At 41.4% G+C, this 18,290-nt stretch overlaps 1 protein-coding gene across 3 annotated transcripts in view; it reads left to right on the top strand.

Annotated features, from left to right (window-relative positions):
• The window catches only part of SPRY3 (sprouty RTK signaling antagonist 3), a 137,625-nt gene extending 120,839 nt beyond the window's left edge, over positions 1-16,786 (top strand). The window contains exons 1-4 of one of the 3 annotated variants that reach the window (XM_016194096.2): positions 3,132-3,246; positions 3,375-3,514; positions 7,214-7,329; positions 10,592-16,786. In XM_016194096.2, the coding sequence (XP_016049582.1) occupies positions 10,695-11,561 (867 nt within the window). In that variant the 5' untranslated portion in view covers positions 3,132-3,246; positions 3,375-3,514; positions 7,214-7,329; positions 10,592-10,694 and the 3' untranslated portion in view covers positions 11,562-16,786. Of the gene's footprint in view, positions 1-3,092; positions 3,515-7,213; positions 7,330-10,591 lie in introns of those variants that run through there. The other 2 variants (XM_060182870.1, XM_007536664.3) reach the window with 2 other exon arrangements.
• The last annotated feature ends 1,504 nt before the right edge of the window (positions 16,787-18,290 follow it).

The following is an 18,290-nucleotide window of genomic DNA, read 5'->3' as shown; positions in this document are numbered from 1 at the left end:
TGTGAAGTGAGGTAAGCCAAAAAGAGAAGGACGAATATGAGATGATCTCACTTATGGTCAAAAGTTGATAGATAAGAACAGAATGGGGAAACATAAAGCAGAACTTGGGACTGGGTTTGGTGTATTGCACCAAAGTAAAGGACTTGGGGATGGGGGGGGGGTCAAGTCCTGGTGCACGAGGGTGGAGATAGACCTAGGCTGGGGGTGAGAGTGTCTTGCCGAAAATTGAGAAATTTTATGCATGTATCAACAACTGTATTTACTGTAAACCATTAATGCCCCAATTAAAAAAAAAAAGATAGGTCATGAGATGTGGAGTTCTGGTGGTGGGAACTGTGTGAAGTTGTACCCCTCTTATCCTATGGTTTTGTTAGTATTTCCTATTTATAAATAAAATTAAAAATAAAAGATAGGTTGAAGAGGGAAATAATAGTTAATTGAGAGGTAGAGTAATTTAGTCTTAATGTTCTAGGAGTTTGAAATAGTTTTTGAACAAAAGAATAAAGTATGAAAACAAGTTACATTTAAGGAGCATATATTTAGCATATAGCTGTTCAGATTTAAAACTGGACTTTAAAAAACTAAAACTACTTTGAATTGAAATCATCTTTTGCCTCTATTGGCTATATCAGGGTGAGTCCACTTTCTAAAATTCATACCTATTGTTCCTTAAGCACTGTTTCTCAGACACCTGATGAACCTTTTAAATGTAAGACCTTGACCCAATCTATAAGAGACAGACAATATTGTTCTGTAAGTACTGTTACTTCTGTTTTATTTTATTATTTATTTTATGTGATAAGACAGAGAAAAAATGAGAGAGGAAGAAGAGAGACACTCGTAGCACTGCTTCACCACTTGTGAAGCTTCCCATCCCCCTGTATGTAGGCACTGGGGACTTGAACTCAGACCCTTGTGCATTGTAACAGTTCCACTCAGCTGGGTGCACCACTGCCTGACTCCTTGTTACTTCTGTTTTAAAGATGAACAAGCAGGCTCAGAGAGGTAAAGTGAGTTCCTCAAAGTCAGGTGACTTATAAACTGAGGAGTAGAAACTTGAATCCTGATCTATATAGTCTAGTAATTGGCACATAGTTAATATGCGATGAATATCAACCTGCTGAATATAAAAAGGTATCAACACAACAGTAAAAACTATTATCTTTTGCAGATGAAATACAACTAGCTTTATTGGTTTTCGTGATCTTGATAAGCTCACTTAACTGTTAAGTGTAAGGAAAAGTTTGAGGTCTAAGAGAGAAGAAATCACACAAGAAAATTTCTTGATTCTGACTGGGAAGTGGTGTTCATTAGCTTAGAACATATGGTGTGTGTCTGCAACCTTGGGAGAACCATGGTGGACTGCAGTGGAGGGATCAGGGATTCAGAACTCTGGTGGTGGGATCGGTGTGGAATTGTACCCCTGCTAACATGTAATTTTGTAAATTAATTTAAAATAAATAAAAAAGAATATATGGTGTGTGTGTGTGTGTGTGTGTGTGTATACACAGAACAGTTTGGGACACTGTTGCCTGACATACAGATATGTACATTCAGGCCCCCATGACTATACATGTTTTTAATCTTATGTTTTCCTTCTTTCTTTCTCTCTCTCTCATTCATTCTTTCTTTGTTTGTTTTTGTTTTCTTAACCCTCTTGAGAAGGTATATAAAATAGAATGTCAGAGCTAGAGGAAAGTTTAGCAGTTACCTAACCAGATCACCTCATGTGAATGTACAAATTGAAGCACTAAAGAAAAAAGTAAATTGCAAAGGTCACACAAGGAGTTAGAGTACAGATTAAGAATCTCAGTTTCATGACTCACAGGTTTGCTTTACTGTGAACTGTCACCATTTACCATCTCAATTTTATAGATGGGGTAACCAAAGCATTCTAAGAATGTTGATGGTCAAGCTCCTGAGACTTGTCCACTGAAGCAGGACTTGAAATCAGATCTCATCTACTTTGAATATGAGGCTTATTTTCATCCAAGTGCTTCTTGTCTGGATGGCCAGAAGGAAAACCCTTTGATATTGAAATGGTGAACCGAAGATAAATCGTAGAAAGCTTTGTCCTTCCGTCTATCTGAAAATGCTCAAGACTGCTTTATTCTCAGCAGCCTGGCAGTCCCAGGGAGGCTCCATGAAGGCAGGATTCTGTCTTCCTTAAGGAATCCATAACACCTAGCACAAAGGAAGGTACTCAATAAATATTTGTTGAATATATGACATAGGGCAGAAAGGGAAAGTAGGTTGGGTAATGGTTTCCCAGTGGAGATGATGGATGGATAATCATTATTGGTGCTGAAAAGGGAAGAATAAAAGTGGAGAGGAGGTGGGAGAAGCCCTTTAAACAAAGGCGAAGCTCTGTGTCTTTATCTGATTGAAGCTGCAATCACTCAGCAAGGGCTGAGTGGCTTGGTAGGACTGTGATTGGCAGAGATATTTAAATAAGGCCTCCTTAAAATTGTTACTCTCCACCCCACCCCCACTCCCCTTTAAATTCTGTTTCAGTCGTTACCCAGGGACCGGATACAGAGATTCCTATGGGGAGTTCTAATGGGTCGATTCAATTTCAACTGGATGACGCCACTTAGCTAAGCATTAAGAGCTACAGCTCCGGGAAAGCAAACGACAGAGAGAGAGGGAGAGAAAGAAATTATAACAAGAAGCAATAAATCCTCTCCCTCCCCTCCTCCCCTATAACTCATTCACAAGACCTCCAGAAATCATCCACATTCACAAAACAGTAGCAAGCTGAGCAGAGCACACTGCAATCTCATCCCCTCCCCACCCCCTGCTCTCTGCAGATTATATGCCAACACGCCTTGAGCTATATAAATAATCACACACCAGCGGTATCTCTTGCTCAGTTGAGATACCCTGTGTCTACAACTGCAGTTTCTGCTGCTTCAGTTCATCTGTCAGATTGGAGAAGACAGAGGCGGAGGTGGAGGCTGAGGCATGGAGAAGGAGGGGGGGAGGAGGTAAATGAGGAGAATCGGGAGGAGGGAAGGGGGAGGGGAAAGAAAACGCTGCAGGAGGAGGGGGAGGAGGAGGAGAAGGGGAGGAGAAAGAGGCGGCGGAGGAGGAGAAATAGGGGAAGAAGGAGGAGAATGAAGCGGTGGAGGAGGAGAAAGAGGAGGAGGAGGTGAACAACTTACCCTGCTGAGCTTTCTTTGGGGAATACGTGCATCAAGATTTAGATCTGCATGGAAAATCTAGACAAAGTCTCTGCCGCTACAGGTCTGACTTTCCTCTCCCCTCCACCACCACTGTTTTTTTCCCCTTCTTCTTTTTTCTTTTTTTCCTTTCCGTTTTTCTCTGCTGTGTCAGAAAGACTGAGACAGAACTATCTCTGTTTCTGGGTCCAGCGCCAGTGAAGGAGTTTTCATTCAGACTTTCCGAATAGAGGTGGAGAAGCCTAAAGACTCAAGAGAAGAAGAGGTCCTTTGAACCAGATGGGGCAGTGGTTCTTCTGCTTTTCTCAACATGGATAAACCCTTTCCTCAAGGTAAGTCCTACAGATTAGTTCTTAAAGACCCCACGGTTCTTTCCGTGCAGTGCACAGATTGCCATTCATTCCAGTCATCCTGTGCTGTTGTGTGTGTGCGTGTGTGTTCGTGCGCGCACGCGCGTGTGTGCTCGCGCGCGCGTGATTGTGTCTGTGCACGCGCCTAGGCGCAAGATGTGAGTAAAATAAAAATGAGAACCATTCAAATGAGATTCAATTGAATCAGCTCTTGCAGAAAATTATCAGCACTGGAAATGCAGAAATCAAAATGGAACTTGAGAATAATCCCTTTGTAACCAAATGTCAACTGGATTTCTAGCCTGTTGACCTTTGGGTGCATTTCGGTGCTTGCTGAAGCCCCAGACTGCGCAGCCTAACTGCCCAAGATGAGGAGGTAGGGAAGCTGGTGCTGAGGCCAGTCTGGCTGCCCAGCGGGCATCCTGTCAGCGTGGGGCTAGTCTGCTATTGGCTCACAAGTCTGGGCTGTGCATCGTTCAGATTTCATCACATCACCTTGCCCTGGGTAGAAATGGCGCAAGCTGACACGGCATAACCCCCTACTTACATTGAGTCAGAGTGATGATTTAGAAATCTCTGGAACCCTGCCTGGGTGTGTGTGCACATGTCTCTGTGTGGCATATGGAAATTTTGCCAAGTGTGAGAACCTGTGAGCACACTTTAGTTAGCCAATACGCATTTGATAGTTCCTTCCACTACCAATCCCAATTACTGATGGTAATTTGAGCTCACCTCTGCATGCTACAAATCAAGTCGGATGGACAGAAAACAGACCTTGAACTCTTCCCCAGAAAATCCATTTTGAAAGGCAGACTATTCTTGCTTTCTTGGGCCCATTAAAACCTCACTGTACATGATGTGCTATCACAGGAAGTTAGATATACCAGGTGTTACATCATGTTCCCAGTAAGTCAACAGCATTCTGAGATGCACACGAGTCTGGCGCATGCTAGCAGCTTATCCACAAGGACTCATTGATCTTGATCCTCCTACTTTGAAGTAATATTTACCAAGACTTGATTGTAACAGCCTATACATTTCTTTTTTTTTTTGTATTCTGCTTTTAGGTCTCTTAAGTTGTGAAACAATTTAGAGAGTGACAGGAGTGACTTGGATTTGGAGGCATTTTATTTAGCATTCAGGAATTGAGTCGTGGGGAAGTAAAAACCTAAAGGAAAGACTACTTCAGCAAACACTTTTGAGAAAAAGAGGGAGAGGTAAAAAGAGAGGAAGAGGAAGAAGGAGAGAGAGAGGGAGATGGGGAGAGGGAGAAGGAGAGGGAGAAGGGGAGAGGAAGAGGGAGAAGGGGAGAAGGAGAGGGAGAAGAGGAGAGGGAAGAGGAGAAGGGGAGAGGAAGAAGGAGAGGGAGAGGAGAGAGGGAGAGGAAAAAGGGGAGAGGGAGGGGGGAGGGGAGAGGGAGAAGGAGAAGAGGTGAGGGGGGAGGGGAGAGGGAGAAGGAGAAGAGGTGAGGGGGGAGGGGAGAGGGAGAAGGAGAAGAGGTGAGGGAGAAGGGGAGAGGGAAAGGAGAGGGAGAAGGGCAGAGGGAGAAGGGGAGAAGGAGAGGGAGAAGAGGAGAGGAAAAAGGAGAAGAGGAGAGGGAGAAGGAGGAGAAGGGGGAAGGGAGTGGGAGGTGCAACAAACAAACCATGCATAAAAGGACAAGGGGCTTTAAAAACTACTTTCCATGGCCTCTCATTTTGCAGATGAAGAAACTGAGGTCTGTAACAGAAGTCACTTCCCCATAGTCTCATATCAGAGCTGCAGTTAGAATTACACTTTAAGTTTGTCTCTTACAGAAAGAGATTGAGGTGGGGGGGGGTGTTTAAGAAAGATCCTACCTCAATGAATGGGCAACGTTTTCCTAAGGAAAATGTGTATTTGTTAAATATTACAAAGTTCTCCGAATTGTATCTCATTAAAGCACATTTCTTTAATAACACAGGGCTTTAAAACTGCAAGATTCCTTGGTTTGAAATTAACTGCAATGAGTCTTAATGAAACTGTTAAAGTAATGAATAGGACTAGGGTAGCAAAGTGACAAGTTAAGAGTTAAATGTGGCAAGAATCTGGCAGCTCCAGCTAGATGTATGCGGTAGAAGAGAGGCCCAGTCAGAGGCTGAGAGGTTAGTAATGTAAACTGTATACAACTTGGTATTTGTAAGGGGGGAGTGCTTTGATAGAGATGCAAATGCTTTTGCACAGAGAGGGATTTTTTAGAGAGCAGACTTTGGAAGAGTAGAACTAAGAAAACATATAAAGCCAAAGCAAAAATTCCCCGTGTTTGCTTTCAGTTATTCTGAGAACGAGTGTATATAACAGCAGAGTACAGAAAAAAGCAACACACCCCAGAGTCATTACACTGGAAGGTACAAAACAGCATTGAACCCATGGGAGTGGGAGAAAATAGAAGCCAAGCTCTCCTTTCTCCCCCTCCCTCGTTCTTGAAATTGAGATGGAGTCATATTGTATCAGAAAGGATTTATCATAGAAATCAGAACCAACTTAAGGTGTTAGATAAAAAGATCTTAGAAAAGTTTTGATTTTTTAATCTCAACAAGGCAAACTGTAGGTTTCAGGGAGGAAATTCATTTTGCTTTCATTAATAGACACTAGTGTTTATTGAATGGATCTAATTTTCTATGTATTAATTTGGAATAAGAAAAGACAGTTTTGTTTAGGTTGAACATGGCAAATTTCTGGGTTATAGAAAAACTGTTAAGAAAGCTACAAGCACCTGGCCAGGACTGAGATGGGAGTGGGTTTACAATGCATCATTCATTACTGCAGAGGTACTACGTGACAGAAATCACTAGATCCCACCAACATGCAGCCAAGACTTGTAATCACTTCGGTTCCTATTTAATAATGTGTGATATGTGTGTTCTCACTCATTTAATCGAGTACGAAATTGATCAGCAGCAGGATTTCTTCTTTGTTGCTGCTCATGGTGAATACCCCTTCAATGGATGGCTTCTTAAATCATAAATATGCCTGCAGCAATAGTTTTTGTCTACTCTGTATGTGGTGTCTCTTGCCTTAATGTTTCTCAACTTTAATTCTTTCTTACCTTCCCCTCTAGTATCTGTTTTAGTTCATCCTGCTAGCTAGATCAGATTCTTTAGTGCATCCAGAATGGCAAACAATTTCTTGTCACTCAAAGCTTGTTTTATCCTACTCAACACCCTGATTCCACCCAGGTCCTATAGCACACCAGATTGCACATCTTTCAGAATTCTTTCTGATAAAAGGTGTCACAGGACAGGGAGAAATCTGAGTTTATCCTGCCTGTAAGCATCAAATCAGTACTTCATCATTCTGGACAAATGCTCAAACCTTTCTTTGATTATCTCAGGTATCTGAACTCCTCAGTCTTATAGCAGTCTTATCAATATCCAGATCCACCTTCTCAAGGAACCTCTTTGAACATAGTTGTGATTCATTGCTATGATGACCTAGATCCCCTCAAGCTTACTTATCAGTCTCCTATGTATGTCCCTGAGATACAGCTGACATCCTTGGAATCCCACATGCTTATCGCCTATAACTTTGAGATCTTGTATGCCTTTCTTTGACTCACTGATTCTTGGAACTTCCAGTATGTTTTTAATCAAGTCTTTTTTTTTTTGGGGGGGGGAGTTTAGTCTAAAAAAACATCTAGGATGTATGTTTTTGTTCTTACAGTAGGAAGACTTGAAGGGTCTCTCATTGTTCAATGAAGAGTAAATGAAGAGTAAATCAGTCTTACACACTTGTCAACAGGCTCATTCCAACCCAGAGCTCCCACATCCATTTACCTTGTAAGTCGCTTGAACAATGTGTTCTTTTTGATTTGGGTATGTAAAGGAAAATTATCTGCTTCTTTCCAATGCTAATACTATGAATCTGAATAAAGATACAGCAAAGATATAGGTGGAAGACTTTAGGGGGTTGAGAGTTCAAGTAAATAAAAGACAAACATGTTTTTTTTCTTCCTTTCTCCCCTCTTTTAGAATCAGATTTAACATTGGTTAACAGTACTATAGAATTTGGGAGTTAGTGCACATGATACACTATTCAAGAACCTGGATTCAAGCCCCCTGCAGGGGGAAAGCTTCATGAGTTGTGAAGCAGTAGTGCAGATATCTCTCCCTACCTCCCACTCTCCCTCCTTCTTCATTGATGTTTGCCTGTCTCTGTCCAATAAATAAGTAAATAAATAAATGAAATTTTAAAGAGGGGGCTGGGTGGTGATAGAGTGCACCTGTTATAATTTAGGAGTTATAGTTTCACACCTACAGATTTTTGCAGTATTTAGCACGCTGTATTTTGTTTTGATTTTAATGCCAAAAATAAGCTGGGGCATGTTACCCAGTCTGTCCTCAAGTATTGAAGATGCAGAATATGTGGATAAACAGAATTCTTTCCCCTCTCTGTCTCACTCTCTCTTTTTAACCAGGGCACTGCTCAGCTCTGGCTTATGGTTGTATGTGAGGGGTGCATTGAACCTGTGACTTTGGAGCCTCAGGCATGAAAGTCTCCACATAATCATTATGCTATCTATCCCCCCACCCCCGAGAATTCTTTTCTCAATGTAAATATAGAGCTATAGAGTATAATGGGGCAAAGGCTCTCAGAGTCACCTGGCCACCTCTATAGTCATATAAAGGGTGAAACTGAGGCCCAAATAAAGTAAATGATTACATAAAGGTTGTATAGATAGTGTTTGTATTCCAGAATGTCCAGAATGTTTATTTTCATTCTCTTGTACTATTTTAAATAATACCAAAACAACCAGCTGAAAAGTGAAATTATGATCGGGCTGGGTTTGTTGTGATATTTCAGAGAAGCTCTTTTAATCCAATTAAATCTCAAAAATTGAACAGATGTATGTTCAGCTGAATAAGGTTACTTGGGGAGATAGCCTTGAAAGACAATGAGTCGGGTCATATTATAATATTAGCCTCTGAGGTCTTTATGCTTCATTATTATTCCTGCTACTGAACTTTGGGTACATTTCAGCGCTGTTTGCTTGCTTATGGAAACTCGAGCAAGCAGAATCCTTTCATTTGTTCATCTCTATTACTCATTCAAGCTTTCCACTTCATACAGTAGTGTGAGTAATCGATCTATTTTGAGAAGGCTTGAAATCAGATAGATTTCAAATATAAACTTTATTCATGTTTCCTAGGCCCTAACACCTCAAGGATGACTCTTGAATTTGTGTTCAGGCTTCATTGTGAACACCATTTTGGCTACTTAACCTTCCAGTTGGTGCACTGTTTTTTTGTTCACTATTTCCCTCATTATAACCATTATCAGTATTAGGTTGGATAACATCAGGGAATTACCACCCAGGTTTTCCTGACTAGGGAAAAGATACAATGGAGATAAAAGCAGCTGCTTTCTAAATGTGTGGTTTAGCTTAACTCTGATTCTTTAAGAGCAGTTTGCTGTGTGATATGGAGGCAAAGAAAAGTAATCCATGTATATTCTGCCTGATAAATCCCATCAATATAGTGTTGACTGGGAGTGGTAGTAGATACCTTTACAGGTGATTTTTATTATTTATTTATAAAATGGAAGCTTTGACAAGACCATAGGATAAGAGGAGTACAATTCCATATAATTCCCACCACTAGAACTCTGTATCCAGTCCCCTCCCTTGAAAGCTTTCCTATTCTTTGTCCCTCTGGGAGTATGGACCCAGGATCATTATGGGGTGCAGAAGGTGGGAGGTCTGGTGATGTTTTTAAGAATACTTTATTCATTTTATTTCAGAGAGAAAGAGATCTAAGCACTTCTCAGCACTGACTGATAGTGAATGGTGTCAAGGATAAACCTGGGGCTTCAGAGCCTCAAGCAAAAGAATCTTTTGCATGACCATTATGCTATCTCCGTAGCTACAAGTGATATTTGAAATAATTCAGGGCTCGTCTTCTCTGTTTCTTCCACCCCCAGTGTTATTCCCACATACACAGAAGTTTGATTCTGGAGCCACACTGCCATTTAGAAAGAGCCACTTTCTCAGTAAATCATCCTGTAAACTGAGGATAACTGCAAGATGATTCATCTTCAGTTCCTTATACTCTTGGGAAGGCCTTTTTCCTACTTTCTGTCCTCTGTGTTTCTACTGCATCTCTGTCATTGTTGCAAATCAATGTCCTTTCTTACCTGTGGTTTATGCATACATGTTACAGATTTCACTGAAAGGAAAACTTTGAATGACAACAGACCACAGCATAGCTCTGGCGTATGTGGTGTTGAGGGTTAAACCTGGAGCTTCAGGCATGTAATCTGGCGTTCTTGCCACTGAGATATCTTGCCAATCTTGAAATCAGGCTCCATTTGTATTAGAATTCCGGTGGTAGGTTCCAGATACTACCATGATGTCAAACGGACTTCCCTAGACAGATGACCCCACCAATGTGTCCTGGAGCTCCGCAGGATCTAATATTCACTCGTAAAGTGTTTTGTAGTATGAATGTAATGGTCAGTTGTGCCTGTAGAGAAGGAGTGAGGTCACTTACAGAATAAAGGCATAGGGCCGGTGAGACAGAGCAACACACTCAAGCACTGACTCAAGGGACACAGCTTGATCCCTAGCACCACCATATGCAATAGCAAAGTAGTGCTCTGGTCTCTTTCTCTCTCTCTGTCGTGAACAGATATCTTTCTCTCTCATGAATAAATATTTTTAAAGTTTTTAAAATATTTTCACATTTTATTTATTTATTTATTGGATAGAGGTGGAGAGAAATTGAGAGGGGTGAAATAGAAATAGAGTCAGAGAGAGAGAGGGGGAGAGAAAATTGCAGTGGTGTTTCACCACTCTTGAAGTTATCCCTGCAGGTGAGGCTGGGGGTTTGAACCTGGGTCCTTGAACATGGTAATGTGTGCGCTCAATCATGTGCACTAGCCACCCCCAGTACCTGCCGAAAAATCTTTTTTTTTTTTTTTAAAGACAGCATGACATAAAGACTGTGTAAAGTAGATGAAGGTGGTAATAATGATATGGGCTGACAGATGGTGATAGCCGCTCATTCGTATTCTCTTTGATTGTCTCCATTTCTTCTCTCCTAGGATTTTCTGATGTACCCTAATGTCTACATAGCTACAAGGGCTCTTTACCACCGTAAGTGCCACCCTGACCCCAAACCACTCCAAACTCCAGAATCAAGGCAAAATGGATGCTGCAATGACAGACGATTTCCAACAAATCCTGCCTATTGAACAGCTGCGCTCTACTCATGCTAGCAATGATTATGTGGACCGGCCTCCAGCCCCCTGTAAACAGGCCCTCTCCAGCCCTTCCCTTCTTGTGCAAACCCACAAATCTGATTGGTCCCTGGCTACTATGCCTCCTGCTCTTCCCCGTAGTCTCAGCCAGTGCCATCAATTGCAGCCCTTGCCTCAGCATCTGAGCCAATCTAGCATTGCCAGCTCAATGTCCCATAGCACCACTGCCTCTGATCAAAGGCTCTTGGCCAGCATGACACCCTCACCTTCAGGCCAGTCCATCATCCGAACCCAGCCTGGGACAGGGGCTCACCCAAAGGCTGCCGGTGCTCTGAAGGTAGAAGCTGAGCAGTCTGCAGCGCAGCACAGTGAGCACCTCTTCATCTGCGAGGAGTGTGGGCGCTGCAAGTGTGCCCTGTGCACAGCGGCTCGCGCTCTCCCATCCTGTTGGCTGTGCAACCAGCGTTGCCTTTGCTCTGCCGAGAGCCTCCTCGATTATGGCACTTGCCTCTGTTGTGTGAAGGGCCTCTTCTACCATTGCTCCACCGATGATGAAGACAACTGCGCTGATGAGCCCTGCTCCTGTGGGCCTAGCTCTTGCTTCGTCCGCTGGGCAGCCATGAGCCTCATCTCCCTCTTCCTACCCTGCCTGTGCTGCTACCTGCCTACCCGTGGATGCCTCCATCTGTGCCAGCAGGGCTATGATAGCCTCAGGCGACCAGGCTGCCGCTGTAAAAGGCACACCAACACTGTGTGCAGAAAGATCTCTTCTGGTAGTGCACCCTTCCCCAAGGCCCAGGAGAAGTCTGTATGACCTCCCCACAAAATGGATCCAGAGCTTTCTCTTTCTAACCCCTATCAGAAAAGCATAGGCCTCATTTTGAAGAGGGGGAGAAGGAGTAAAGTAGCCAAAGTTAGGGCTTTACCAATTTTGTTCCTGCAGTTTCAGAGGAAGGACCAAGTATATCCTGGCGTAGGATGCCTTGTTCTTTCTCATAGTATCTACCCTAGTCCCCATCAACCTTTTCACATCCTGCCAGTTCGGCCCTTATGGCTGTCATGGCAAATTCAGGTGATATATAGGCATGAGTTTGGACACTGAGGACTGACAGAGCCAGCAACGTGGAGGTGAATGGGCTCCCCAGTGAAATGCCTCTCGATGCAGGCTCTGAGCGTCACTCTGCTTTCCACAGTGCCTTTGAAAGCTTTCTTCTACGATGGTTTTCACAGGGACACGTGGAACAGCGTTCAATCTTCCAGGGAATCTGACCCCTTCTCCTTGTTTACTCCCATTCTCCTCTGCAGGCTTCTCTTTCCGCCACTTCGTTCATCATTCCGTTTTGTTTTCCTCCTCCCTCAATCTCAGCTTTTCTACCTTTGCTTCTCCTCTATTGTCTTTCTGTTCCTTTCTGCTCTCTCTCCCTCAGACAACTTGGTTTTCTGCTTGCAGAAAAACTTATCTCTGGTTTTATATCTCTTTGTCTGCCCCTCTTTACCTGCTCCTCTTTCTCTAACATGTCCAAAAGTGCTGTTTTTCCATAGGTGTTTCCTTTGACACCAAACTTTGCTATGCTGTACTACTTACCAATTTTCATTAAGGGAAATGGATTACTGTAATGAACTCATCACTAGCAATAGTCTGTACCCTGATGTGTTTGTGTGCTCACAACCACACTGACCTGCTTGTGAGTATCTGAGGCAAAGTTATCTTACATTTCCCGGTTTCATTAGTTGGAGTTTGACTCCCTCTCCCAATAATCGACTTATAGTACTGACAGATTCCACTAGCATGCTGAGTAGGATAGGAAATCAGGATGCTCATAACTTTGTATGTCTGACCCAAGTGCCAAAGGCAGACGTGCTTTATAGCTAAATGAACAAAGCAAAGGATATTACAGAGGTCAGTTCTCTCTTAGAAGCTAACTGCCCTGAGACTGCATGGCTCAGGCCTTAATATTGGACATAAAAAGTCATAATACTTTAGAGCTGGAAGGAATCTTAACTGTCAATCTAGTTCAATGCCCTGATTTTACAGATGGAAGAACTGAGGCCTGGAGATAGGAAGGGATTTGCCCAAGGCTACACACCGAGTTAATAGAGTTGGGGTTGGAATACAGGCCTTTCTGACTCCTAATTTAATATTCTTTAACCTGCAACATTATGTTATAGGGCTTTTCTCCTAGGACTCTATTAGCAGTGATGGAAATCCATTCCCATTCACTTACTTTTCAGGAACCATGCCAAGTGAGTGTGGTGGAGGAAGGGTAATGTAACTATCAGGTGTTAATGCTACCGCTCCCCCCCTCCCAGTGGATATCACCTTTGGCTCTGTCACCTTGTTGAAGCTTAATCATGGCAAAGAAAAGCTTAAGGAAGCCCTAACCAAGCTGTATTTTCGCAACTGTACCTGCTCTTTGCTGCACACACTGTGCTTGCTTCTGGCTTTGTCTGCAGTGGCAGTTGCCTGAGAACCTAAATTTCAACAACAGTGGAAACTGAGATGAAGGATGCATAATGCAGATAACTGACTTCTCTTTCTAAAATACCAAGAGCCTGTGCTGTGAATCCCGGTCAGTGGGAAAAGGCTGCAGTGGTGATGGCAGGCTCCTAAAGACTGCTGCTAAAAGAAAAATTGGGTATTGTTTCCTTCTGTGAGTGGTGAATCAGAAATTCACTTAAGGGATTCAGAGGTTAAGGGCACTTGCTTGAAATCAAGGTGCTCCAACTTAGTTTAAGACTTCCAGACTCTAACTTTATATATCATCTCTTCAAGTGTGCATGGATGTTTATTACAAGGTGGAGAGGTGGGGAGAAATGTGGAGTCATACACAGGGGAAGAAGAAAGGCACATCTGCATCCCTTTGTTGCATAGATAACTAGAGAAATGTGTGCCACTCAGCCTTTGTTGGTTCTGACTCTTCCTGAAGTGTACTGACATGTGGGCTGCACATAGCCCCACACCTTCACTTACACCTCCTCTTCTAGAATTGCTTTGCTCTATTTTTGTATATATAAATATGTTATGGTTATTATTAATATTGTTAATGATATTGCTGCAAATGGTGCCATATATAAGGTTTGGCTTCTTGGAACATTTATAAACCCAAACCAATACCTGTAACCTCTTATGTTGCTTTCAGATCCTTCCATTTTAAGTGACATTTAAAAAAATCTTACAATTCTGCTTGACTGAACTTTGAACTTATCAACTCCTAAAAGCTGTGCCCAGTTCTCTGGGTCAAGCTGGATGGTGATGAGTAGCAACACATACTCCTCCCTGCTTCTGCCTGCAATTTGCTTAGAGCTGAGATATATAAAGATTCTGTGACACTAGTGCATTGTTCCTGGAGCTAAAGTTATTCTAGGATGTCTGCTTATTAGTTTCAGGGCCCAGATTAAAACAAGGCCCACTTCTTTGATAGCTCCTTGATATCCCAATCCTGCAGTCCTTACTCAGGCAAATTGTACACTGCCAGAGGGGTCCTGGGCTCTGCCATACACCCAAAGGAGCCCTTCTCAGTGTATTTCTAAATGGCCTTACACTTGGTGAAAGAAACTGAAGGGTTACTCAAATGCAGTTGCAATTTGCAGTCTGCTGCTGAGTCAGGGCTTTCACCTGTGTCCAAGTTGGCCTGATATGGACTGCATCTGGTTTACGTATAGATGGGTCCTGTTGGGATATGCACACAGATGTGTGAGTGAGTGTGCATATGTATCCCTTCTGTGAGATATGTATGTATATATACATCTTCATGTATATATACATATATGTATGTAAATATATATTCACACATCTCTATATATTTTAATGTATTGCACATGTATATTTAAAATATATACGAAAGAACTCTAAATCCTGCAGAGAGGCTCTGTTTTCATTATTTTTCTACTTTGTGTCATGTACTGTACAAACAGGAATATTTAGAGGGAGCTTTCCGCTTAGATTTTTTTGCAGTGAAGTCATCCATTCATTACCCCCAATTCTACTGCTTTCCACATATGGCCCAGCCAAGAGTTTTCTGTTGGGTCCTGCCCATCTTCCCTCATCACTGCTGTTACAATGAATATAGTGAACACTCACATAGCCTACTATGTGCTGAATATTATTTTAAGCACATTATCTGTTAGCACATTCAGTTCTCAAAATAACTCCACAATGTAATTCCCATGTTAAAAATGAGGAACCTGAAGCACGGAGAGGTTAAGTGAGTTTTCAAAGTTAATACATCATGTGACGTGGAGCTAAGATTTGGACCTCGACTGTTCGACTCTCAAGTCCGTATCTGTAGCATAGTGTAGACCTTTCTGGAGTAAGAAGACACAACTGCTTAACAGATCTTTCCCGAACTCCATTTTACTTGTAGCCTTATTTGAAATAAATGTGCTTCTAGATCAGGAGTGAAACAGTAGTTATAGGCAGTGCATATTAGCTATCTTGCTTTTCAAAATGGTGGCATCACAAACTGCTCCACTACTCTATTACTGGATGCATTTCTCAGAGAGCTTATGGTGCAGTGTTAGTAAGGAAATATTTTCACTGGTGCCAGAAGTGATGTTTTTTTGCCTTCTCTTTATGGATCTGGGCAAACAAATTCAATTTCTTTCTATAGAAAGTAGGACTAAAACTTTCTTGAAACTTGAAATTAATTGAAACTGCTTGCATTCAAATTTCTTTATTATATTGAGTGCATCTTTCTGATTCAAATGTAAGCAGTCCACTGATGACCTCTAATCAGTGTCTGAACTTTCCTTATCACCCCTTTAAATCTTTTATGCTGGCAGCATTTCACAGACATAACGACCTTTAACAAAGACCTACTCCAACATTGCTATTTTACAGGTGAAGATGATGTAAAGGGGAAAAGACCTGTCCAGAGCCAAACTATTTGGAGTTAGAGTAGAACCATGACTTAATGCCAGACTTTCTGACCTTTAGAGTCTCCGTTTGAGTTTCTTAGAGAACAGAGCTGGAAACAAACATCAATGTGCAAACTAAGTACGAGTGTGGAAAAGGGGCTAGGGTAGAGAAAGAAAGAGCGAACAGAAAGAAGTGAGCACATCACTGGACTGACTACAATGAGTTTCATGGCAGGCTGATTTCCCAACAGATTAGGACAGATCATACTACAGATCCATACAGTCCATGTCATTGAGGAAGGGAAAAAAAAACTCAGCTCTTACTGCTTATCTCTTTAGTCACGCTTTCCTCATGGTGTATGAATTGCCACTGGACTTCCTGATAGTGTACGTATCAGTGCCCAGGCATAGCTCTTGGCTTCTCATACCTCAGCAACATGAAGTTAACAGGTTTTAGGAGAATATAGGGAGATATGTGAACACCACCACCAGGGTGGTGCTTTTCCCTTACATTTTTAATCATGTTAATTCAAAATGAGTATCCTACCATCTTAAAAGTGCATAAGGTTTTATCATGATGTTCAGAAATGTAATAAGCTCACCTTCCGAAACTGTGTCTCCCAGGCTTGTTTCAAAGGATTCCTTTCTACATGGAAATGAAATTGCTAATTCAGCTAGAGGAGAAACAAAACTTCAGAATATCCTGCTTAGTATAAAAAGAAACACCTTCTTACCAAAATTTTCAAGTATGTGTCTAAAACAATTCATGTACACAAATGCACATATGTTATTTCAGACTCCAAAACCATAATAGCAAGAAAACTGATAAGCTTAACATATTTGGGGAAAACAGTCAAACAATTTATTTTGCAACATGAAAATAAAACACTGTTATTGTATTTTTGTTTCAGCCACTGATTATGATGATATCACACAGATAACATTTTAAGAATCATATTCTCTTTTACTCACTTATAAAATAGTTCCCTATACCCCGTCTATCGTTTTTATATGAACTCTAAGTATTTTGCTGTTTAAAAAAATCCCATTACTACAGTTTCATATGTATGGGCAGTACTATAAAGGCTTTGAATACATACCACTGATTAGTTTCTTGTCTTCTCATATAAGAAAAGATGAACATAAAAGAGTTATTAAAATTTAATAAGATGAATTATGAAATCAGGTGTTACTATGGTCTCTTTTATATCTCTACTCTGATGTATAGTATGGATTCCAAGTGTCACATGTTTCTGCAATCCCCACACACCTGGCCTTTTTAGCCTTTCCTATTCCTTTAGTGTTAGTTCCAAAGTTTTACTTGCTCAGATAAAAAAAATAAATAAACAACTTGTAGTCATCCATGAAACTTTTCATGAGTTCAGAATGAAACCAGGATTCTGTTCTGGTGATTTAGGCTAGATTGCACATGTCCATTAATATCCATTTTTTACTCTCTAGCTTAAGATTTGATAATACTAAAATTATTAGTCCACTTATCCTATATTTTTATCTTGATCCTTAAATTTATCATCACAACATAATCCATCTTAATACTTTTGAAGGCCAAGATGCCCAAGACACATAGCCTTCCAGGGAAGGCTTCTTGGGAGTAATGCTGCTCATTTAGGAGTCTCACTAATGACAAATCAAAGTTACCTACTTTGCTCCCAAATGCTCTTGCTGACCAGTTCCCTGGGTGTGAAGAATGGTAACCCTAACACAGCCTGGTCTTTTGATATTTTGATTTATTGATTTCTAATGTTTTATTTATTTGATAGAGACAGAAATTGGGAGAGGAGAGAGAGAGAGAGAGAGAGACCTGCAGCCCTGCTTCACCATTCAACAAGGGGGACCAGGAGCTTGAACCTGGATCCTTGTGCACTCAATCTGGTGCACTATCACCCAGCCCCATTTGTCATTCTTCAGCTTATAGGTAACCCTTTTGACTATGCCAAATAATGGCTGTATCTCCAATAGCAAAATACACCGATGACAAGGGTCTAGAAGCCTCTAGTTCCTTGAAGATGGCTGAAAGTTGCTAAAGGGGAAAATGCCATTCATTCAGGCAACTATTTTAATTTTGCTAATACAACGCTTTAGCCTCAAGTCACCCATATGTTTCCTATTATGGTAAGATGAGATGAACCATATAGGCATCCTGTTGGCTTATTTTGAACCTATGCCCAAAAGCCTAAAGAAAGAACAAATAATTCTCTTGACCCTTTTATACTGGGCCTACACTTTAATCTGAGAATCCCAAATCTTGCCACTGTGAAGACACAAAGAAATTCTAAAGACAAAATCCAAGACAGCCAATGATGCTGCTCACCTAGGAACATGTAGACTTTGCCATGTGCATGATCTATATTCAAACCTTGGCCACACTGCACTGAGGGAAGCCTTGATGTTATGTTATCTCTCCATTGGTTCTTTCTCCTTCTATCTAAAATAGGCAGCTCTCAGTGATGAAGCCCCAGCAATTACAAAAAAAAAAAAAAAGGAAATCCAAGGAAAAGAAAACATATTTTCTTTTTTAATAGTAAAGACTGTTTGACTTAAACAAGTGTATGTCTAACTTTTTTCTAAAAGGTCTCTTTCCAGTGATGGTTTGTTTGTCTTAACACTTAAGCCATATTGAAAGAAAAGGTCTTCAGATAAGTGAGCTAAGTCAGAAAGATAAAGA

Source organism: Erinaceus europaeus, chromosome X (assembly GCF_950295315.1).
Source record: "Erinaceus europaeus chromosome X, mEriEur2.1, whole genome shotgun sequence".
Taxonomy (NCBI): Eukaryota; Metazoa; Chordata; class Mammalia; order Eulipotyphla; family Erinaceidae; genus Erinaceus; species Erinaceus europaeus.
The sequence above is the reverse complement of the archived record's forward strand: the minus strand, read 5'-3'. Positions and strand labels throughout refer to the sequence as shown.